This window comes from Apiospora hydei (assembly GCF_038363865.1).
Source record: "Apiospora hydei strain CBS 114990 chromosome Unknown utg000006l_segment0_segment0, whole genome shotgun sequence".
In the NCBI taxonomy this organism is placed as follows: Eukaryota; Fungi; Ascomycota; class Sordariomycetes; order Amphisphaeriales; family Apiosporaceae; genus Apiospora; species Apiospora hydei.
The window spans coordinates 583,428-605,032 of NW_027117365.1; the positions used below are offsets into that span (position 1 = coordinate 583,428).

General features: G+C 55.0%; 8 protein-coding genes across 8 annotated transcripts; 5 read left to right on the top strand and 3 right to left on the bottom strand.

The window, feature by feature from the left end:
* Positions 1–68: 68 nt before the first annotated feature.
* Positions 69–1,687, top strand: PG997_007366 (ferulic acid Esterase/Feruloyl esterase; the record flags this gene model as incomplete). The annotated part of the gene is made up of 2 exons (XM_066811681.1): positions 69–851; positions 896–1,687. The coding sequence occupies 2 exons, from the start codon at positions 69–71 to the stop codon at positions 1,685–1,687; spliced, it is 1,575 nt and encodes a 524-aa protein (XP_066667023.1).
* An 809-nt stretch (positions 1,688–2,496) lies between these two features.
* Positions 2,497–4,791, top strand: PG997_007367 (uncharacterized protein; the record flags this gene model as incomplete). The annotated part of the gene is given in 4 exon segments (XM_066811682.1): positions 2,497–2,518; positions 2,627–3,356; positions 3,371–4,383; positions 4,436–4,791. The coding sequence occupies 4 exon segments, from the start codon at positions 2,497–2,499 to the stop codon at positions 4,789–4,791; spliced, it is 2,121 nt and encodes a 706-aa protein (XP_066667024.1).
* Positions 4,792–5,068: 277 nt separating this feature from the next.
* On the bottom strand, positions 5,069–6,153 carry PG997_007368 (NAD(P)-binding protein; the record flags this gene model as incomplete). Its single annotated transcript, XM_066811683.1, has 3 exons — positions 5,069–5,159; positions 5,229–5,432; positions 5,486–6,153. The coding sequence occupies 3 exons, from the start codon at positions 6,151–6,153 to the stop codon at positions 5,069–5,071; spliced, it is 963 nt and encodes a 320-aa protein (XP_066667025.1).
* Positions 6,154–6,514: 361 nt separating this feature from the next.
* Positions 6,515–7,522, bottom strand: PG997_007369 (acetylxylan esterase precursor; the record flags this gene model as incomplete). The annotated part of the gene is made up of 3 exons (XM_066811684.1): positions 6,515–6,850; positions 6,928–7,089; positions 7,145–7,522. The coding sequence occupies 3 exons, from the start codon at positions 7,520–7,522 to the stop codon at positions 6,515–6,517; spliced, it is 876 nt and encodes a 291-aa protein (XP_066667026.1).
* Positions 7,523–10,098: 2,576 nt separating this feature from the next.
* Positions 10,099–10,789, top strand: PG997_007370 (LysM domain-containing protein; the record flags this gene model as incomplete). The annotated part of the gene is made up of 3 exons (XM_066811685.1): positions 10,099–10,155; positions 10,243–10,632; positions 10,769–10,789. The coding sequence occupies 3 exons, from the start codon at positions 10,099–10,101 to the stop codon at positions 10,787–10,789; spliced, it is 468 nt and encodes a 155-aa protein (XP_066667027.1).
* Positions 10,790–11,542: 753 nt separating this feature from the next.
* On the top strand, positions 11,543–12,896 carry PG997_007371 (uncharacterized protein; the record flags this gene model as incomplete). The annotated part of the gene is made up of 3 exons (XM_066811686.1): positions 11,543–11,734; positions 11,812–12,724; positions 12,793–12,896. 3 exons carry the CDS (start codon positions 11,543–11,545, stop codon positions 12,894–12,896), a joined length of 1,209 nt encoding a protein of 402 aa, XP_066667028.1.
* Positions 12,897–13,915: 1,019 nt separating this feature from the next.
* PG997_007372 (uncharacterized protein) lies at positions 13,916–16,574 on the top strand (the record flags this gene model as incomplete). The annotated part of the gene is made up of 4 exons (XM_066811687.1): positions 13,916–14,437; positions 14,516–14,622; positions 14,700–16,035; positions 16,158–16,574. Coding segments are annotated over 4 exons (2,382 nt in total), but the record flags the coding sequence as incomplete, so codon positions are not given.
* An 852-nt stretch (positions 16,575–17,426) lies between these two features.
* Positions 17,427–19,909, bottom strand: PG997_007373 (oligopeptidase family protein; the record flags this gene model as incomplete). Its single annotated transcript, XM_066811688.1, is given in 5 exon segments — positions 17,427–17,852; positions 17,939–18,137; positions 18,157–18,251; positions 18,324–19,334; positions 19,403–19,909. 5 exon segments carry the CDS (start codon positions 19,907–19,909, stop codon positions 17,427–17,429), a joined length of 2,238 nt encoding a protein of 745 aa, XP_066667030.1.
* Between the last annotated feature and the right edge of the window lie 1,696 nt (positions 19,910–21,605).

Below are 21,605 nucleotides of genomic sequence, written 5' to 3' on the forward strand. Positions count from 1 at the left end.
CCTATGAGCAACTCTTCCGAATGGCTCTCATCTCTTTATCCATAGTATGGACCCTCTCGGCTCTAGCTATGCAGTATGCAGCTGCTGCTAGATACCTGCCGAAAGACAGTCCCCAAGCCGGGGCATGCACGGCATCGACATTCACTGGCGCGTTGCCGAAGGGTGCTTCGGTTGAGCTGGCTTATCCGGTTCTTGGAGGAGGCTCGTTTGGAGAAGGCCCTTCCAATCTAGGATACCCGCTCAACGCTACCAATCTGCCCGAGCTGTGTGCCGTTATCATTCGGGTGCCGTCTGGCGGCTCATCCTACAGGTTCGGGTTGTTTCTCCCCACGAAGAGCAACTGGAACTCGAGATTCTTGGCCACAGGGAATGGCGGCTTCCTGGGAGGTATTGACTGGGTAGACATGGCCCCTGGGCCGCACTACGGCTTCGCCACATTGTCGACCGACACAGGCCACAACTCTGCGTCGGACCAGAGCTGGGCCTACAAGAATGCTGAGGCACAGAAGGACTGGGGTTATCGGGCCATGCACGGTTCGGTCGATCTGGGCAAGCGTCTTACTGCGGCCTACTATGGTCGGGATATTGCTTATTCCTACTACTCTGGCTGTTCAACGGGAGGCAGACAAGGTCTGAAAGAGATCCAAATCAGCCCCAACAGCTTCAACGGGGTCCTGGTAGGTGCACCGGCCTGGCCTACCACGGGCCTCATGAGCTGGCTGACAGCGTTGGGCACCTGGAATCTCCCAGCCAGCGACCCCAAGGCCTTCACCAGCACAGGCCAGTACAGCCTGCTCGCATCCACCGTCCTGTCCCAATGCGACAAGGTCGACGGTCTCGTTGACAACATCGTCAGCACCCCGAGGCCTGCAAGCCGGATCTTAGCGTGATCCAGTGCGGCAAGAGAGGCGTCGATTCCAAGGACTGCCTCACGCCGCAACAAATCGAAACGGTCAAGAAGGTCTGGGGCGACTACTACACGTCCAAGGGCGACCTGGTGTACAACGGCCTCGAGCTCAGCGGCGAGAACCAGTGGGACGTATACACGCTCTACGGTAACACGGAAAACTTCGACACCCAGTGGGAGAAATACTGGGTGTACAACGACAAGTCTTGGAGCTGGCGGCAGTACAGCGAGAACGTCTTTTACGACTCCGTCCGGACGAACCCTGGTAACGCCACCGCCGATGCCTTCGACATCAGCGGGTTTCGGCGTGCTGGCGGAAAACTCATCCTGTATCAGGGCTTGGCCGACGGCCTGATCTCCGCGCGGTCGTCGCTGCACTACTACAACGAGACCGTTAAGGCCGTAGGAGGAGGAAACGTCGACGACTTCTTCAGCTTCTTCCAGATCCCCGGGATGCAGCACTGTCTCGGGTCACCCGCCGCAGTTAAGGCGCCCTGGTACATCGCCTCATGGGGCCAGGCGGCCAAGCTACCGGGCACCGCGGGCGGCTACTCGGTGCCCGGGTTCCAGGACCCGGAGCACGATGCCCTGTTGGCGCTCATGCGGTGGACTGAGAACGGCACGGCGGTGGACTCCATCATTGCGACGGCCTGGGACGACAACAGCAGCGGTCAGGATCTCTCGGTCTATCGGCAGAGGCCTCTCTGTCCGTATCCAAAGAAGGCGACGTATGACAAGAAAGGGGATCCGAATCTGGCTTCGAGTTGGGCTTGTGCGTGATGGGGTTCGGATGATCGTTCTCATGCAGTGAGTGGGTGTGGATAATTACAAACGCCATGGCATTCAGGACTACATGTTAAGGTGCTAAGCCTTTCAAGGCCCCTATATTAAGGCGCATAACTCAGAGTGTGGTTTTAAGCCTCCTCCTCAAGGCACTAAGTTGGGAGATGCGCTAGTGTTCACTATCTTGATTATGACTGAACAAACTTGCTGTTGGTCAAACACAAAGTCCACATCTGATCCGTTGCTCCTGTATATGGATCCCCCAGGCAGCTGCTCCAGAAATATTCATGAACGCGGGGTAAATAACCAGCCGTGACTCAGACTGATCTGTACTGCAGTTGCATATAGGGAAGGCACACCCGATAGGGGCTTGTCCCCCACTCTACCCCTGGTTCTGCCTAGAGGCTGACCAATCAGAAGTTTAAACGGGCAGGGGCTTCTTGGCGACCCACTGTTTATAGGTTGCACTACGTCTGAGCCTTGCCTTGAGAAGCCATAACCAACAGTTTGCCTGTGTGCCTGCCTGCTGCTGCCTGCTGCGTCAATTTCACATGCTCCTTGCCGCTTACACAGAGAAAGTTGCCTTGGACAGCCTCAGGCAGGACCCCTCTCCAGGTATTGATATATTTCGAGATCTTCAGCTCACATCAACTTGACCATCTTTCCCACCAATCCTCATCTCATCTTCATATCCCAACTTCTCCGGATCATATATCACTGGACGCAATATCCGCTTCTCATCCTATCTCATTCACCATCGGACCGTACTTGTTTCAGTTGACGGCCGTACAGAATCAGCATCCATCATGCCTCGTGAAGCAAGACGTCGTAGGTACTCGTTCATGAAATGGCCTAGCATCCTGCAGTTATTTCCCACGGATGCATCATAAACCTCCCAAAGCGTTTCTTTTATCAAGTAGCTAACCAAAACCAAAGGCCCCAAGAAGTCCGAGGAGACCTGGTCTGATCCCCACACCAGTGACGAATCCGATTCTGACTCCGGATCTGACTCCGACTCCGAAGTGGATACGAAAGCAAAGGAAGAAAAGACCCAGAAAGAACATGCCCAGGTTCTAGAGGGTGTCGAAGTCATGGCACTCACCAAAAACAGCAGTGGTGCTTCCGAGGCATCCAAACTTGGTTACGCGTCCAAGCTGGTCAGCAACTGGTATCATCACAGATGCCAATACGATTCGTGCCAGGTCAGATGGAGTGAGTTCGCCGTCGTGGACGAAGAGGAAGCCGATCTCCAGAAGCGGGCGCTGCAGGTACCCATTGTCCACCGTCATGAGTTCAAGAACAAGCGCTGGATCACATCCGACATCACCGTTCAAGATGAAGCCATGCGCAAGGTTCTTGACAAGGTCCTCAACAAATACCAGGACCTCGACCTCGAAGTCATCAACTACACCTTCGAGCCTCCCTTCATGCCGCTAGTACACCGATGGGATGATTTGAAGACGTACCACGCCACGGCCGAAGCAGGAAGTTTGAAGAATGCGGCTACCGCCCTTCTCGCGTTCCTGACTCCTGTCATCGCTTCCTCGGTTCTCTCTCATGCCCTTACTAAGAAGACGGGCAAGGTGAACTTTGAGAACATCTGGCAAATCTTCCCCCGAACGAGCTGGTCATTACCAAATTTTTCGGCGTCGACACCATCTGCAGGGTAGTCAAATACAGATATCGTCCTGAAATTGGTTCATGCCCTGCAGCCTGGACCATCGATATCGAGTACGTCGACTGGAACGGCGAGGCAAGCGGATTCACAACGACCAGTGTCAACATGTGTGAATTTGAAGGCGTCAGACGGGTCCAAGCGCTTCCCGTTTTCCCCATTTCCTTTCTCGGCGATGTCGAGAAGACCAAGGCTACTTTCATTGCACGAGGACGCAAGTTCGAGAGTTTGCGCGGCTACAAGTTCATGCTCTGTAACGGCACCAAGATTACACTCGAGACAGAGAAGCCGGAGCAGCGTCCAGTTTCTGGCAAGGTGTGCGTTGACGCATATGCCTATTACCGAGGCTGCAACATCGTGAAGCCCAAGCTTCGATCTCTGTCCGTCGAAGAGACTTCTGAAGACGAGGTCGAAGTACCTGATCCCGATCTTTCCGATACCCCGTACGAGATGGATTTCTCCGCGGCTCCTGTCGAAACCTCAACAGCTGCCAAAGGCCCGGCTGAGCGTACTGAAGATCTCCGAGCTTTGACGGACGAGCAGTGTCTTCTGTCTACGCCGTGGATGAAAGGTTTCGATCTGAAGTCGAAAGAGTGGTGCGAGCTCCGGGTTGACGATCTGAAGGACATGACCTGGAATGACGAGGCCTTTGAAAAGCTGGTTCTCCCAGAAGGCGAGAAGGACCTTGCCTGGGCCTTCGTCGAAAATAAGTCCCTGTCTAAGACGGACTTTGATGACTTCATTCCCGACAAGGGTCGCGGTCTTATCATCCTAATGTTCGGTCCACCTGGTGTGGGCAAGACTTTCACTGCTGAAGCCGTCGCTGAGCGCTCTCGTGTGCCGCTGTACCTCATGAGTGCAGGTGATCTCGGCACGCAGCCTTCAGATGTCGAGAAGGCGCTGGAGCGTGCTTTGGAGCTGTGCCGCATGTGGAACGCCATGCTTCTTCTGGATGAAGCAGATGTGTTCCTCGGTACGCGGACCAACGAAAGTCTTGCCCGGAACGAGCTTGTCTCTAGTATGTCCATCCCCCCTTTTTCGTACGATCGACTCCACTAACACATTACCAGTCTTCCTCACCAAGCTCGAGTATTACCAAGGCATTCTTTTCCTCACTACGAACCGCATCTCCAGCATTGACCACGCGTTCCAGTCACGTGTGGATTTGTTCCTTCCCTACCATGATCTTACAAACGCGGCGCGTCGTCAGGTCTGGGAGAACTTCATCGACCGTGCCGGACGGGACAAGTTTGACATCAATGAGGAATCTCTCGAGAAACTGTCCCATCTCAACCTCAACGGAAGAGAGATCAAGAACCTTATCAAGAGCGCTCAGCTGCTCAGCTTGAAGAGCGGTGGTAAAGTGCCGATGGACCGCCTCTACATGCTTGCTGATAAGCGGGTCCAGGCACTCAACTTGCTTTGATGAGTCTGTCAACTGAAGACATTCCGCAGGGTGCTGGGGTGGTGTGTTGGGTATTGGTTGACTAACCAACGTCACGGTTTTTCTATTGGCTGCTATATTCTTTGTAGCGAAAGGGCTTGCGGGAGTTTCTTTACAAAGAGCTTATGAGACACGAATGCTTTTGAAATGTTTTGCTGGAGACATAGCAATATACGCTAGGCGATTTCAAAGCCAATACATAGCCTTTTTCTATAATTGCGATCCAGTATGATTAAAGACCAAACCTTTGTCCTTTGGATCACAGGTGAGGTTTCAATATCTTCAGAATCTCGTCCCATGTTTCGCGGTAAAGATCTTGACCCCGTTCGCTATCTAACACCTCCCCTGGGCTAGTAGCACGTCAGTTACACCCGGACATTATGGCAAGGGGTTAATAATTGTGGGTTTATATTGCTTACGGTAGGAATTCGCCATCTCTCCAAAATTTCCCGTTACTCTCCGGACCAAGCCCGGAGGCACTGATCAAAGACCGACTCCCCTCTTCGGCGCTGCGGCTCAGGGGCAGCAGAGACATCTTCGCCATGAGCCGCTTCACGAGCGGGAAGTCGCGCTGCATGTTGGTGCGGCACATGCCCGGGCAGCACGCGTTGATGATGACGTTCCTCGTGTTTCGAAATTCTGAGGGGGATGCTCGATCATGCCGCGGATGGCGAACCAGGCCGCCAGTTTGGCTAGGTAGTAGTGCCTCGTCACGTCGAATTGGGCGCGGTCGTTCAGGTGGCCGAGTAATGTTTGGCCGCTGTTGGGAGCGGGAAGCATTTGGGGTTCGACTACGTGGGAGGCTAGGCTGTTGAGGAAGCAGAGGTGTGGGAGCGAGGAAGTTTCACCGGAAGAGGCGGCCGGGCGGAGCTTTGGCAGGAGGAGCAGTGCGAGCAGCGTGTTTGACAGCACGTTGACCTGCGTCGTCATTTCGTACCCGTCCGCGCTGGTCCGGAAATCCGGGAGCGCGACGCCGGCGCAGAGCAGGACCACGTCGAGCTTCTGATCCGGGAGGCACTCGTCAAAGCGGTTGATGAAGGCCTTGACGGAGGCGAGGCTCGAGAGCTCGAGGACCAGGGGGACGATCTCGAGCTTGCTCTTGGTCTTGATCTCCTCTCCTACTTCGCGTTCGATGGCGAGCTTGGTGGCTTCCCCTTTTTCTTCCGACCGTACCGCGAGGATGAGGGGCGAGGCGCCCAGGGCGGCGTATTTCACGGCGGCGGCGTAGCCTAGGCCGGAGTTGGCGCCGGTTACTAGGACGGACTTGTTGTGGAAGGTGAGGTCGGGTGGGGGGTGCTGAGGGGGGTTCCTGGCTTCGCGCCAGAGGGCGCTTGGGGTGGTCATGTTGTGAGTTCCTGGAGAACGATGAATTTCTAGGAATGAGAAAAAGACTTTTCGACGAATGGTTTGCAATTAGTGGGCTACAAAGTTGCCGTCCAACTTACATCTTGGTCCACGTACCCCTTGCATCGTCGTTGCATCCTTCCGAGTACATGGACAGCCAATAAAAAGGCTGTTGTTGGTTTTGATAACTGTCACCCATGCACAATTACTCCGGCACACTCCGATCCATCCGATATCCTTGCATTATAGGATACGCCAAGCAGTTAATAAAGGGCAAAGACTTGAATTATTGTATATCCCAGGTATATTCTATAAGTCATACACACCGAGAGGAAGCGAGGAGAAGAGAAGAGCAAGAAAGTTACGCGCACAGCACCAACACTAAGGGCGCCGCCAGCCAGATCGCGTTCCAGCCGCCGCTCAGCAGCAGCAGCCCCGCGGAGGCGCCGGACTGCTTGTCCTGCCCCGCCACGACGAGCTTGTCGTCGACCTCCTCCTCCGGGACGGGCGGCGGCGGCGGCATGTCGGCGAGCTTGCGCTCGACGAAGGCGAGGGCCTCGGGGCCGTAGCGCTGCCCGTACGCCTGGTGCGCCGCCGTGCTGTTGCCCTTGGCGCAGAAGGGGTCGTCGGCGTCGCAGTAGGACTGGATGCGGTCCGCGTAGTCGGGGCAGTTGAAGCCTTCGGGGCGGGCGGCGAACTGGGTGAGGGGGTATATGTTAGTTGGTTTTCTCTGAATTAGAGGAGGGTAGTAGGGGAGATGTGGGGGGAACGTACGCCGCCTTCCTTGGCTGTGCCGACATTGTACGGTAGTCCGTCGACGTGGCGCGGGTTGCCCATCATTATGATGGCTGCCACGCGGCTGTCCATTGCGTCTGCGACCTTCGGAGCTTGGACGCTTTCTCCGCCGCAGAATGCCTCGTCCATAATTTGAGCACCCTGTTTTGGCTGTTAGTCAGATTCATATTGCCTGCATTACGGGGGCGAATCTTACCTGTGAGTATCCCACCATGACTATCAAGGACTCGGGGCACATGTCAGCGAAGGACTTGGTCTGCCGCACGACGGCCTCGACGCCTGCGCGCGCGCTCGACGCATACTCCTCCTCGTCCTCCCCAGCGGCCGGGTAGATGATGGCCTCGGACGTGGTCGAGCCGTTGTTGGCGCGGACGATGGAGTCGACCACCGACTTGGTGGTGCCGAAACCGGGCGGCTGCAGCGTCTCGCGCGCGCCGAAGACGTGGACCTTGGGACACGTGATTACTCGCTTCTGGTTCGCGGAAGAGGAGGTCGTGATGGCCGCCGCGGTGGCGGTCTGCGACGCGGCGAGGAGTGCCGCGGCGACCTGGCTGATGGTGTAGTGGTGCTGCATATTCGTTGAATAAAGAAAGCCTGTTTCTTTGATTCGAAGATTTTCCGCTATTAATTAAATTTCCTGGGATATCATGTAAGTGGTAGTAAGTAGGAAGAGAATGACAAAAACGAAAGTCGATGATTCAAGAGGTTCAGAAAGAGAACATTTTGACACAAGCAGCCATTGGTTTTATCTATCCTCCTCCGGTAACCAGGCAACTTTAACATAGCCGAGCGTGGTGTAGGGCTAGATGAGCGTGGTGCAGGTAAAATTTGCGACGTTGACGACCAGATGTTTCTGGTCATGACACCGGCTGTCGCGGAGCCGGCTTGGGCTTCGACGTCAACATTGGCTTTGGACTTGGCACATAGGCTAAGCACTACTGTGGGTGATCCGCGAAGAGTTGCAGGCCAGGCTGCCGCGGAACAATGGGTTGTATCTCTGTCTCGCTTTACTCTACTCGCGCATGCAAAGTTGGCTGGATGGTCAAACAGCGTAGGGAGACCGCCAAGGCAAACAGCCGCGGAAGTTTGCATTTGCCAAAAAGGGGATCTGCTGCTCGTTTCTCTGGGCGGCTTATGCTCTGGGTTTTATCCTTCCTACATGCTTGGAAAGGGGCAAACGGTGGCGAAGTTGACACAAAAGAGTGATAAAAAGAAAAGAAAAGAAGAACAGTGCCGCATTGCGGTGTTCCAGTGTGCGGTTTGATCGTCGGAGCTGTTCATGTAACGGCGCCGGGTTGTGGTCTTGGCAGACAGACGATCGACGTCGAAACAAGCGTCGAGACCCGTGTCGAGTCACGTAATCGTCCGAAGGCAAACGCTCTCTCTCTCTGATTATTATCCGAATTCGAAGCGACGCGATTTTTTGATACGTTTTGCTTCTTTCAACCGAGGCTAGAATTATTTTTAAGGTTCGACAGACGGGCAAAAGACAGGACGTCAACTTCAGATCTGGCCCGAACGTTTGAACTTGGAGCATTTAAAACAGAGAGCTGCCCCTTGCAAAGGGTCCATCTTGAGGCCTAGCCAGACAACAACAAAATTTTGTCGTATATTTAGCCTCTCATTGATCTGCGTCAGGTCATGCTCATGCAGGATTGTCCAAGAGGTACTAGAATAGTCTTCCCCATGGGATTTTGCTGGACCTTGGGCCTAGATCGTGTGGAGGTGGATCATATAGGGGATAATACCTGAAGCCGAGGATAATCATCAAATTAAGAGTTCTTGCGCATTATGGAAGTGATTGGTGCTGCTCCATCTATTCCGAGGCAGTTCAGACTTTCTCTAGGCAGATAAATTGCCAAAGTTGCACTCATCGTTGTTCTGCTGTGTCCTTGCGAATATCTTGGAGGAAACAAGCAGAAGCCATTGATATAACTGGTATCGTATATGAAAACAGAACTGAGTTCATGTTTTAGAGAAAACTTAAGGAACTAACAAGTTCGTGTCATCCTGCAACGACACTACCGACAGCAGACTGGCACATACTTTCAGGGGGTCGGAAAGAGGCGGAGCAAGTCAATATAAATAGCCTCAAGTCCATTTGGCTCAATACGAACACCAAGATCCAGACTCTTATATGACAGGGTCTGGTAGCTTGGCATCTGCTTGGGAAGAACATTGTGCCTCACGGTACAGGAATACCCCGGCTGAAACTGGTGTACTAGTCAGTCATATAGTTTGCCGCCCCTTTTCGCTGGAGAACTATGTGGCATACTCATTCAAAGGGAAAAATGAAAGAAAGACGAAAAGAGCAAACAATACACGCCTAAACTTACTACGTCTATATGGAAGACCTCTCACACTGACAGAATATGTAGGGGTTCACTTTTAATACATTCAAGATGCAGCTATCGTCAAGAACCTGACGGACTATGTAGGTAGATGAACCAACACCTTACAAGGTTGAAGTTTGGGCTAGTTTACTCTTACGGAGTCCTCGTGGCTTGAGTTAAGGTTAGTTCCTGGGGGTGATTACATGATACTAACCCATCAGCCTGGAATGGTATAGAAGTTAACATCTGTAGCAGGGACTCGTCGGCAACATCCGTTGGGATATGGGGGTCTGGCAACACCAAGCCAAATATATTGAACCTAGATTGTAGCATACAGCATCACCCAAGAAAATTGCCCCGGGGTCTTACAGTCAATCATTACACGAGAAGTATATCTAATTGCTCGTCGTGGCTGGACGAACTCTAAGCGCTTCTCGACATCAACACTCGGTCGGGTATACCGTATACGGACATGGCCGAGTTGAATCCGGTCAAGCGGGACAGTCCAGGCTCATCTAACGTGTTCTGCAAACCATCGTATACCACGATCTCTTGGAATGAGAATCTGAACCTAATCATACACTCGGAGGGCGCGGCTCTGCGCGCGGCTCCCGAGGACCTGAGGTGAACTGAGCCCGCAACTACAAATACCATCATCAAGAGCCTCAATGTCCCGATAAATTATGTTTCTCATCAGTCTCCAACTGTACCACATTCGCTCACACTCGCTTCAACCTTTGCAACTTTGCAATAATCAGTCACTCGCTCAAATCCAGTTCCTCAACTTCAGATCACTCTAATCCAACCAACCGCCAACATGCGTACCAATACCTTCACCCTTATTGCCACCGCTGCCCTCGCGGCCGCCCACCCCGTAAGTCATCTCCCTTCCCTATGGTGATTCAGAACACCAAAAAGTGGCCGGCTGGTTGACTAACATCGTTCTCTTCTCTCACACCAGGCCGTCTTCGGACCGCGCGATGGCGCCTGCGCCGTCGGCTCCACGGTGCCGTACATTGTGCAGTCGGGCGACACGCTGACCAAGATCGCGACGGCGCTCAAGTCGGGCATCTGCGACATCGCCAAGGCCAGCGGCCTCGCCAACCCGGACTACATCCTCAACGGGGCGGAGCTGACGGTGCCGATCGGCCTCGCCAGCCCGGACAACAAGTCGTGCATCAAGCAGGCCGCGCCCGCCACGGCCGTCTGCGTCGTCGGCGGCGCCAACAGCTACACCATCAAGTCCGGCGACACCTTGTATCTTGTTTCCGTCGCCCTGGGCATCACCCTCGACTCCCTCCTGGCTGCCAACAAGGGCGTCATTCCGGAGAACCTCAACGCTGGGGACAAGGTATGTGAATGATTGGTCTTTGCACTCACCTAACCTGACCTAACTAACCCCCAACCCTAACCCCAATCCCCAAACTCATCCGTTCCCCCTTTCTCCATGCTAAATTCAGACGGCTGACCTCTTTGGGCGACAATAGATCAACGTTCCCACTTGCTAAATGGATACCTTGGGCTTCGTATCTTTTGGTGGAGACGATAAGGGGTGGCGCGCAAGCTATTGATTTGTAACCTGATCTCCTAGTTACTCAATAGAATATACCGTGATCGGAAAACCATAAACCAGAGTCTTCGTGCCTATGGGTCTCTACTTTTGAATGAATTCAATCAACGAACGAGCCGACTCGTGTCAAGAGTGGTGATGGAAGTTCCAACTGATCCATCCCGTCGCATTTGTTCCAGCAGTCACTCTAGCGCCAGCTGGGGAAAGACCCAACGCATGCAGGTACAACAGACGGTCCACTGTAGAAGCTTATCGATTGGCGGTATGGCGCTGGAAGAGGAAGGAGGTGGCGTCACTGGCGGGCAGCTCCTTGTCGCAAGTCGGCGGGGAAAGCTGCTGGCTTAGGGCTAGCTGCTGCCCGTCTCCAGCACTGTCTCCAGCACCGACTCCAGCGCCCAGGCTCCAATTTGGCCCGGCCTTGTTGGGCTTGTGTCCCAGGCAACACTTGAACTGTGGATGACCCGTCGGTTGCTTATCGCGTGACACCCAAGGCCAATCAATCAACCGGCTCATCCACGTCAGCTGTGCCACCCACCTATCTCCATCTCCATCCCCCATCCTCTTTCGGTCATTTATCTGCATCAATACATAGAGCAGGTCGCGTTGAGATAAGACAGCTGCTGCATTTCGGTTTCATCATCGCAATCAATCATCACCATCTCTTCTACAACCCATCGTCATCATCGTCACCATGAAGGCATCACTTCTCGCCTTGTTGCTGCCGGCAGTTGCAAGCGCTCGCTTCATCGAAGCCGACGAGGTCAGCCGGCTTGATCTCCACCCCGAGGGCATCTCCAGCGAGCCTGCAGAGCAGTTCCTCGTCGAGCTGTCGCCGGGCGTGACGAAACTGGTGACCGAGGAGCAGAAATGGGAGCTGCGCAGAGTAAGTCGACAACGATTGCTGTCAATGCGATGCTTCATGTGCCGCGTTTCAATGCTAACTGCAAGTCATCGTGATAGAATGGCCAGCGATTCATGGACATCACTGAGCACAAGGAGCTCGGAGCCCAGATCGTCGCCTCCCAGTCGAAGCACGTCTTCCCGTCCAAAGTCTCGCTGCAATCCGACGTCAACCCGATGCTCAAGAACCTGACCAAGACCCTGATGCGCGAGCACCTCGAGAAGTTTACGAGCTTCCACACGCGATACTACAAGTCCGACTACGGGCGCCAGAGCTCCGAGTGGCTGCTGAAGACGGTGCAAGACACGATCAAGGATGCCGGTGCCGACAAGCACGGTGTCTCGGCCAAGCACTTCACCCACTCTTGGGGCCAGAACTCCATCATCGCGACCATTCCCGGTCAATCCAACTCGACTGTTGTGATTGGCGCCCATCAGGACTCGATCAACCTGTGGTTCCCCTCGATGCTTGCTGCACCCGGTGCCGACGATGACGGCTCAGGTACCGTCACGATCCTCGAGGCGTTCCGCGTCCTCCTTCAGTCCGAGGACATCATCAAGGGCAAGGCTCCTAACACCATCGAGTTCCACTGGTACAGTGCCGAGGAAGGCGGTCTCCTCGGTAGCCAGGCCATCTTCTCCGACTACGCGCAAAACAAGCGTGTCGTCAAGGCCATGCTTCAGCAAGACATGACTGGATTCGTCCAGAAGACCAAGGATGCTGGCAAGCCCGAGAGTGTCGGCGTGATCATGGACTTCGTTGACCCCGGTCTGACTGCTTTCATCAAGAAGGTCATTGAGGAGTACTGCCAGATCCCTTGGGTCGAAACGAAGTGCGGTTACGCTTGCAGCGACCATGCTTCTGCAAGTAAGGCCGGCTACCCGTCCGCTTTCGTCATCGAGTCTGAGTTCAGCGAGTCCGACGACCACATTCACGGAACCGAGGATCTCATCAAGTACCTGTCGTTTGACCGTGAGTATTACCTTTTCATGGTGTATACCTGCCCCTTGAGATGCGCCTGCTAACCCACGATGATGTAGATATGTTGCAACACGCTAGAATGACGCTTGGCCTGGCCTATGAGCTCGGCTTCACAGACTTTGCCAAGCTGGAGAAGAGCGAGCAGTCAATGGGCGAGTTGTAGATGTTCGTTGTTGGCGGTGTACGCGATAGAAGTTTTGAAAGAGATTCTGGATACCTAGATTGGCAAAGGCCCAAACGAATTCGAGAAAGACCGGTTTGCACGTAGTAGAATGAGACGGAACAGCCAGTCCCACAATGATGATATCTTAACGCGCGTTCAGCTTCCGAAGATTTGCACCCCTAATATGACAGAAACATGAATGTCCGCGACCTAAGCACCAAATGAGTAGTTGTTGCCCATTGTTGACATGCATTTCTCGACAATTGGTTGAGATGTTTGGCAAATGTGGCCGACGCTGACGCTCCAGTTGGCCTTACGTCATTCATGACGACCCAGCAAACTGCCCCCGGATAATCGGCATGGAAAAGACCTAGCACCCCGACAGTCGAAGGTCTTCCAGGTTTCTTGTCAGCCTAACATGAAAACAGGGAAGTCAATATCAGCAGCATCGCACAAGGGCGCAGCACAGCAGCTGCCGACCATCCGGAAGCGTGGCCAGCACCCCTATGCGATCGGGGAATTGATTGACTGGACTGGACTGGGCTGTGACGCAGGGTAGCCGCAAATCTTGGCATTCCTTGGCACGAGCTGATGAGGAAGTTACACAACGGGCACGCCTCTTATGCCGACGGCGCTGGCACACATCAGCTGTAAGCGTGGTCTTATTGCCTTCAGCTTTGTCGGTGCGGTGCTAGGTCATCATGGCGCTGGAATCGGAGATCCTGGACCTTCCAGCTGCGGGCGCTTCTATCAATGAGTTTGGATGTTACACCCCGGACAGTTCACCTGGCGTTGCGGAGTCCCAAGATGATTGGCCGGGCAGGGGTATAAGCAGACTACAGCCGTCGGAATAAGCAAGCGTCGCCCAATTGCCTCTAAGCCCAGGCACTACTGAACCCTCGCACGCCTCCTCAGCGGCCGTGGATCGTCATCATATATCATGGTCCCCTGGATATCCACTTCCACTTTGTTGCCTTGATGACCTGCCTGCAACACGTATACTCTTAGTCCATACCTAGCCCTTTTTTACGTTCCGAGTTCCCGTCGTCCCTGCCGCTCGCGCCGCTTGGCATCTTTACTCTATCAGACATGACTTCCCCACCGACAAAAACACCAACACCGGCTACCCAAAGCTTGGCTCTACCTTATATCAGGCCTTTGTCGAGTTCCCGGTTAGCGCGTTCACCATCCCGAGACAGCAGGATATCGACTACGCAGCCATGCATAGCACCAACGGCAAAAACAACAACGTCGTTACTACTAATCATAAGGAGGCCGAGGGCATGTCCGACTACAAGATCGTGCCGGCTCTGGTCCAGCTTTGTCAGGAGCCCGAGAGCGTCTCTTCGCGGCTAGCGAAGCAGCCCGACCTCGCTCCGGGGGACGTATGGAAGAAGCTGTACAGCCGTCATGAGCGCCAGCTGTCCAAAGCACGCGATATCCGAGATATCGGAAAGGGGTCTCTAGCAGATGGCGAGCTAGAGAAGGCGAGGCAATGCGGGAAATGGGGGCCGACTGAGCCCAGTGATCTATTCCTAAGGGTAAGAGACATACTCACCATCATCAGGAGGTTACTCCTCTTGGTCGTCCCAAAGACACTTTGCTAATCACTTATGTAGTTGTACCATGATGCGTTATGTACGTTGGATGAGGACCTCGGCTGCGGCATGGTCAGCCCATCTTTGATGGGCAGCAGTGGCGTGGTTCCGCTCACTATCATATCTTGGTAAGTTGTGCCACTCATGCTTTGGACATGTACCAAATACCTTTGGAAGAATTGTTTCTGATGCCATAGATCATCAGTATCCCTGATATTGTGAGACACATGTCCAATCTCATTGTAAGGGCAGAAAAAGAGGTGTTCATCGCCACAAACTACTGGCAGAACGGCGTGGCTTCGAGCTACCTCACCAACGCCATTAAGGAGCTATCACGGCGGTGCGGCGAGCGCGGCACGAGGGCGGTTGTCAAGGTCGTCTACGACCGAGGCAGCGCGAGGCAGGTGTTCCAGCCGCACCAGGTCGTGTCGGAAAAGGATTACACGGGCAAGGCGGTGGGCCTCCCGTCACAGGACGAGATCCCCAACATCGACCTCCAGGCCATGAACTACCACGACCCGCTGCTCGGCACCTTCCACGCCAAGTTTATGGTCGTCGACCGGAAGATTGCGGTGCTGCAGAGCAACAACATCCAGGACAACGACAACCTCGAGATGATGGTCCAGCTCGAGGGCCCCATCGTCGACTCGGTGTACGACATGGCGCTGCTGACCTGGCACAAGGCGTTGGAGCCGCCGCTGCCCAGCCACGACACACCGGTGGCGACTGATGCGGACGGGAGACAGAGCTTCGACATCAACCATGGCGACGTTTTCACGAGTCAGGGGACGCTGCATGGTAGCCAGGCCGTCGTGCTCCCGGAAAGGATGGTACCGCGGGCTGCGGCATACGGCATAGAAGCAGATCAAGCACTTATTGTTGACGGGGCAGGGTCTTCCGGTACGGAAAGTACCCTGGAAAATTCGAATGGGCAGGCCCCTTTGATCCAGAACGGTGCGGCAAACGGTACAGTGAATGGCACCAACGGGGCTGTAGGGCAGACCGAAAGTGGTGTGGCTGGCAACCTTCAGCAAAACAACCAGTCCGTTCCGGCTAGCCAGACCATCGATTCCGTGCAAACCGGCCAGCCGCTACCCGAGCACATGGCCGACGACCCGCACTACGACGCGGACCTAGGCGGCGAGATCGCCCGGGTCCAAGCCTCCATCGCCGGTGGGCCCGGCGAGAGCCACATGCAGGCGGTGGGGCGGCACCTCAACCACACGATCAACTGGGGCTGGGAGGGCGCGCGGGCGCCCGAGTGCGACCCGCGGGACGCGATGACGCCGTACATGCCGCACCCGGCCCACGCGCCGCTCCCCGTCGCGCTCGTGAACCGCGACCCGTACGGGCCGCCCAACCACAAGTCGGTCGCGAACCCGCAGAACGCGGCCTGGCTCTCGGCGCTGCGCAACGCCGAGAAGAACGTGTTTATTCAGTCGCCTACGCTCAATGCGGAGCCGCTTGTGCCGGCTATTGTGGAGGCTTGTGAGCGGGGGATTGATGTGTACTGTTATATTTGTTTGGGGTATAATGATGTGGTAAGTTTTCTGACACCCCTTTTCCATCTCACGTGTGGTTCTTGTGAGAAACCACACAAGCAAGCCGATTTCTCCTCATGCGTTGGAACTTTTAATGACTGACTAACCCCTTTCCTTTCCAGGGCGAGCTTCTCCCCATGCAAGGCGGACACAACGAGATGATCGCAAAGAAGCTGTTCGACGCCCTCTCGCCCACGGGCAAGGAGCGGCTGCACTGGTACTGGTACGTGGGCAAGGACCAGTCGCGGCCCGTGGCGGCGTCGAGCAAGAAGCGGTCGTGCCACATCAAGCTGATGATCGTGGACGAGCGCGTGGGCATCGCGGGCAGCGGCAACCAGGACACGCAGTCGTGGTTCCACAGCCAGGAGGTCAACGCGATGATCGACTCGCCCGCGGTGTGCCGGGGGTGGATCGACGCGCTGCGAAGGAACCAGAACACGCACCGGTACGGCCGGGTCGGGCGCGAGGACGGGGTTTGGCGCGATGGGGAGGGGGTCCGAGGTGCAGGGGAGTATGGGGGTGGATCCGGGGCGGTTTAGTTGGGCGAAGGGGGTTGTGGGGGCGGTGAAGCGGGTGCAGGGCGAGGGCGGCTTTTAAGTGAGAAGGCCTTGCCCCGGAACATGTCGGTCTGTCTCCTTTTTCAGCGTGCTGGCAGGTGATTTGGTTTTGCTTGCCCCTTTTTCTGTAGTTTGTTTTGATACCTCTTTATGTTTTATTTCCTCCTCGTTCCTTAGTTGCTTTGATTCCCCCTAAAAGTTATCTTTTGAATTAATTGTGTGTGCTTTGATGATGAGGATATACAGGATAATGTACGTGTGTATATAAGATTCCCTAATAACTAGATTGTCACACAAGGTTTTCATGAGGACATTTGTAACTGATGACTCGACTCTAGTCTCGGTTGGGCACGTCTTCCATATCCTGCAACGTTTGCTAGCTAACCGTCTAAGGGCGCAAGATACCGATGCCGCCCATTAAACTATTTGTCAAGGGTGTTATTTTTGGTCCTTTTTCGTTGAGGGTAGATAAGTTGGCTTACAGAGTTTGTACGAACTCTCGGCAGACAGACTGCATAGTAAATTTTAGACGGATATTAAAAGCTTCCGTATATGAATTCGTGGAAAATCCCTTTCCAACATACATGATAAAGAGACCATTACCAACGAGAGCTTTAGGCTTGGGTTTCTGAGGTAAGAAGGTTTATAAGATGCCCCTGTTCCACCTCGGTGTCGCGGGCAAAATAGGGGTAGCTCGATTCTGGGTGCAACCTATGGATGTTTCCCACAACAGTCATACAAGCTCCCGCTTCGATTGCGGTCCCACCTCTTAAGCTTACGCAACTCCAGCAATTACAGCACCTGCCCTACCTGACACAGCAGGCCGTCTATTCCTCAAGCAGTCGGCGTCGTCGTCCCCGCCGCCACTGCTGCAGTCCTCTCCGCAACCCCAGACCACCGATTAATCCAGTCAAACACAACGCGGTGCCACTGCAGCGAGTTCTCCGGCTTGAGGACCCAGTGGTTCTCGTCGGGGAAACTGACGAAGCGCGCGGGCGTGCCGAGGGCCCGGAGCGTGTGAAACGCGGCGACGCCGTCGGTCACGGGGACGCGGTAGTCGTTGTCGCTGTGGATCACGAGCATGGGCGTGGTCCAGTTCGGTAACAGGTCGGGGCGTGCCGGGTTGTAGCGCTCGAGGCCGTCGTTGTTCTTCCAGATGACGGGCGGGCCGCCGTACTCGGCGTCCTCGTCGACGTAGTCGGAGGTGATGCACGAGGTGGGGACGTCGTAGACGCCGTCGTGGGAGACGATGGCTTTGAACTGGGAAAAGGGGGAAGAGTGTAAGAATGGGTGGTGATTCGGGGTCAGGCATACACGCCATAGGGTTGATCGGGATGAGGACTTACACGTCGGCCGAGTTCATGGCCTTGGATCCAGTTCATCATGTAGCCTCCGTAACTTGCCCCTGCCGCTACGGCGTTGTCCATATCGATGCCGGGCATGTCTTTGACGAACTCTAGGCAGTTTACAAGGTCGTCATACGGGCCTCCGCCCCAGTTGTCGTGGACAGCTGGGCAGTTAATGTTAGCATCGAGATTCACCTCACTCAGTACTCTGATCCAACTTGCCTTCCGTGTACTCGAGTCCGAAGCCAGTACTGCCCGTGATGTTGGGGGCGACTACAATGTACCCCTGTTCTGCCCACAGCGCAAAGTTCCACTGCACACAGTTAGCCCGACGTCACAAACATTCATGGCATTCAGCGGGGTGCGTGTCATTGGGCATACGTACCCTGTTGCTCCAGTCATCCAACCAAGCGGCCTCAGGTCCTCCATGCACGACCAAGCACAACGGGTATTTCTTCTCCGGGTCAAAGTCGCGCGGCTTGACGACCCACGCCTGGACGCAGTAATCGCCCGCGCCCCCTTCGAAGTAGATCTCCGAGGCCTGCTTCCGGGACAAGCCCAAGTTCTCCAGATGCGACGCCTTCGAGACCGTCCACGGCTCGGCCACAGCGCTGGGATCGGCCTCGATGATCTGGTAGATGGACGGCTCCACGATATTGGCGCTGGACACGAACACCTTCTCTACGCCTTCGTCGCCGTCCTTGGCTTGGAGCGGGTAGTACGCCTTGACGGCCCCGTCGCGCAGCAGCGTCCTGGGTTCCGCGTTGGGCTGCAGGTCCAGCCGGTACAGCCCGTGCCGCGCGCAGTCCTCGGCGTCGACGTAGAGGAAGTGGCCGTCGGTCGAAAACTCGAGGCCGCTGGGGTCAGGCTCCACGGCTTGCCCGTGACGGTGGCGAAGACGTCCGCTGCGGCGGCTGCGGCCTCGGACGTCGAGTCGTTGTCGTTGCCGAGCTGGTGCACGTAGATTGATACCTTTAGCTGGCGCCCGAACGGCGAGCGCAGGAAGGCGATCATGCTGCCGTCGGGGGCTGATCCTCGGGTGGAAGCAGTAGCTGGGCCCTGCGTCACCACCGTCGTCGCCTGCCACGGCGATCTTCCTTGGCCCGGTAGTGCTGTCCTTGTTAAAGGACTCCAGGGGGAGGTAGTAGATATCACTAGTGCGGCTGTGCCTGTAGTCCTTGACCCGGGTGGGACTGGCCGCGAAGACGATGCCTCCTTCACAGGTATCGAAATGGGCCAGGGGGTCATCTGGCTCGTAGATGTTGATAGGAGCATCCAGATGGCTGCCCTTGAGCGCATTCCTGAGTGGTCCGCTCAGTTTCCATGCGCCTTCGTCGCTCTTGGCCAGAGTCGTGTAGAAGATCGCATGCTTCTGGGGTTTGGTGTATGTATCCCACTTTTGCAGCCATCAGTCAAACTGGGTGCACGCAACGGTCGCCAGAGGAAAAAGACATGGTCACTCACAATCCGTACATCGTATTCGTCGTGAATCCTGATACTCGACAGCTTCTTGTGCTTCTCTGGGTTGTACAGCGCGCCCTCCTCATCCGCTAGGCCGACGACGAGGAATGCGACTGACCCATCCTTCAGCGCCTTGAGTTTGAGGTTGTCCACAGGCGCCGCGATCTCGCCCAGTTTCACCACCGCCGACGCCGACGGCTTCGCGGCGTCGGCCACCATCTCAATCGAGGTGACGCCGCCATCTCCCTTCTTCAGCCAGATGACAGCGGAGGGCGAGGTCGACCCGTCCGGAAGCCAGACGGCGTCGTGCACTTTGTCGTCGGCGACCAGCTGCTGCGAGTCGCCCGACTCGACCTTCATGACGCGCACCTCCTTGAGCGTCTTGTCCTCCCCGACCGTGTGGGTCGACTGGGCGAACAGGGCCAGCGTGCCATCGCGGTTCGGCACGGCGGGCGCCCGCCGAGGGGCCGAGATGAGGATCTCCGGGGTGAACTTGGGCACGATGACCATTTTCCTCTCTACTTTTAGCAATAATATATATATGGGCTCTTACAGGAGCAAGGGTCAATTGATTAATACAGACAGCCCTGCTTATGATTTGTATCAAGTAAAAGAGGAGCCCAAGAGGCGCAGCAACATCCGGAGTTCATTAGGTAGTAATTAATATATAAAAAATACTATCCGTTTCCTCTCCCATCCGAGGCGTGCATGAGCTGAGCACACCTTGAGAGCAAGCAGGCGAGAGGCACAGACAACTGCCGCGCAATTGGAGGGGTAATTGATGGCGAACCACATTACGCGGTTGTATTGGATTTCGTTCCCGGCTGCGTGGCTCGTCTCAGGCAGAAAACTTACCTAATAAGCTGCAGGCCGTCTAATGAGTGACCTCCTTAGGTAACTCGGGTGCCTTGCATGACTAAACGTGAACGTCAAATGTTGGAACGTCTGAATCCGATATCAAATGGAAATGTCGTCCCTATTCTGCAGCGTCGAGTGTGTGTGTTTTATCGTCCTCTACTTTACTTCACCCTTACCTACAAATAAGTAATTCATTCGAATTGATTCGTGGAGAGCCCTGGATTGTCAGTCTGCGTTCCGCTTTTTATGTCGCAGTACTTCGTATCTTTACAAGTCAGTCCCCTTCGGTTTCCCAAGTTCGACCACCGTTTGTGTTTCTTAAGCCGTGACGAAGCGGTTGGCGGCTCGGGACATTGAGCGATTCGGAGCATAAACAGGTTCGGAACTCTTTTAGCGAGAAAAGCCAAGTTCGAAATGACGAAAGAGCCGTTGGTCTTGCATCCGTGTCTGACTCGCTGATTACTTGCTGTCTGTCCGTTTACCGCGAACGAAAAAAAGAAGCCCATGCGCTCGCACGAACGAACACCGCACAAAAGAATTGGATCTTTCCGTCTGGCCTAGGCATGCAAACTACACAGGGCTAGCAGGCGTGCCAGAAGAAGAGGCGGAAGGGTTCTTCTCTTCGGCGATAGATAGTTCACATGCAAGTGCTTGTTACTGCTGCTGCTTGTTGACTTGTCCCGACTTCATGGGTCGTCCTTTCGATAGCTTTCGATAGGGAGGAGTCATCAGGGACCTCATGCAGATGCAGGGGCGGGCAGAGACAGAGAAAGCCGTGGCAGGAGTCCCATATCTTCATGTAACTAGTTTTTCTTCGTCACAAAAGGCACCTGATTCCAACGATGAAGTGTGCTTCTAGACCCTCCTTATCTCCGGGCAATGGAGGCTGCGCCGTCTGGGTCACACGATTGTTACATATGCAAACCCGTCAAAAACCATTAGTCCCTACAAATAGATTCGTCAGGAAAACTCAAATTGGTCCGAAGACGCAAGACAGTCGCAGTGGTGCGCCCAGTACGTAGTGTAAGTACGTATGTAGTTACTACGTACCTAATGAAAGTGCCTAGGTGCTGCTGCTTCAGGGCCTCCCCCGTCGGTGCATATCGTGGTGTTATTACACGCCGATGCACGCCGATGGATGGCCGACATTTCTCTGGGACCGGATGCGACGTCAAGGGCTCTTCAGCGCTGCAGCAGACGCTGGGACCTGGTTAGCCGTCCATTTGGCCTTAGGCCGGCGGCCCCCAGCAGCAATTGCGTGCCAAAAGGCCTAGAAAGCCCTTGGGAGCCCTTGGGAGCCCACTGAAGCAGTGAAGCCCGGGCGCCAAGTCAGGTCACTTTTGGCGAT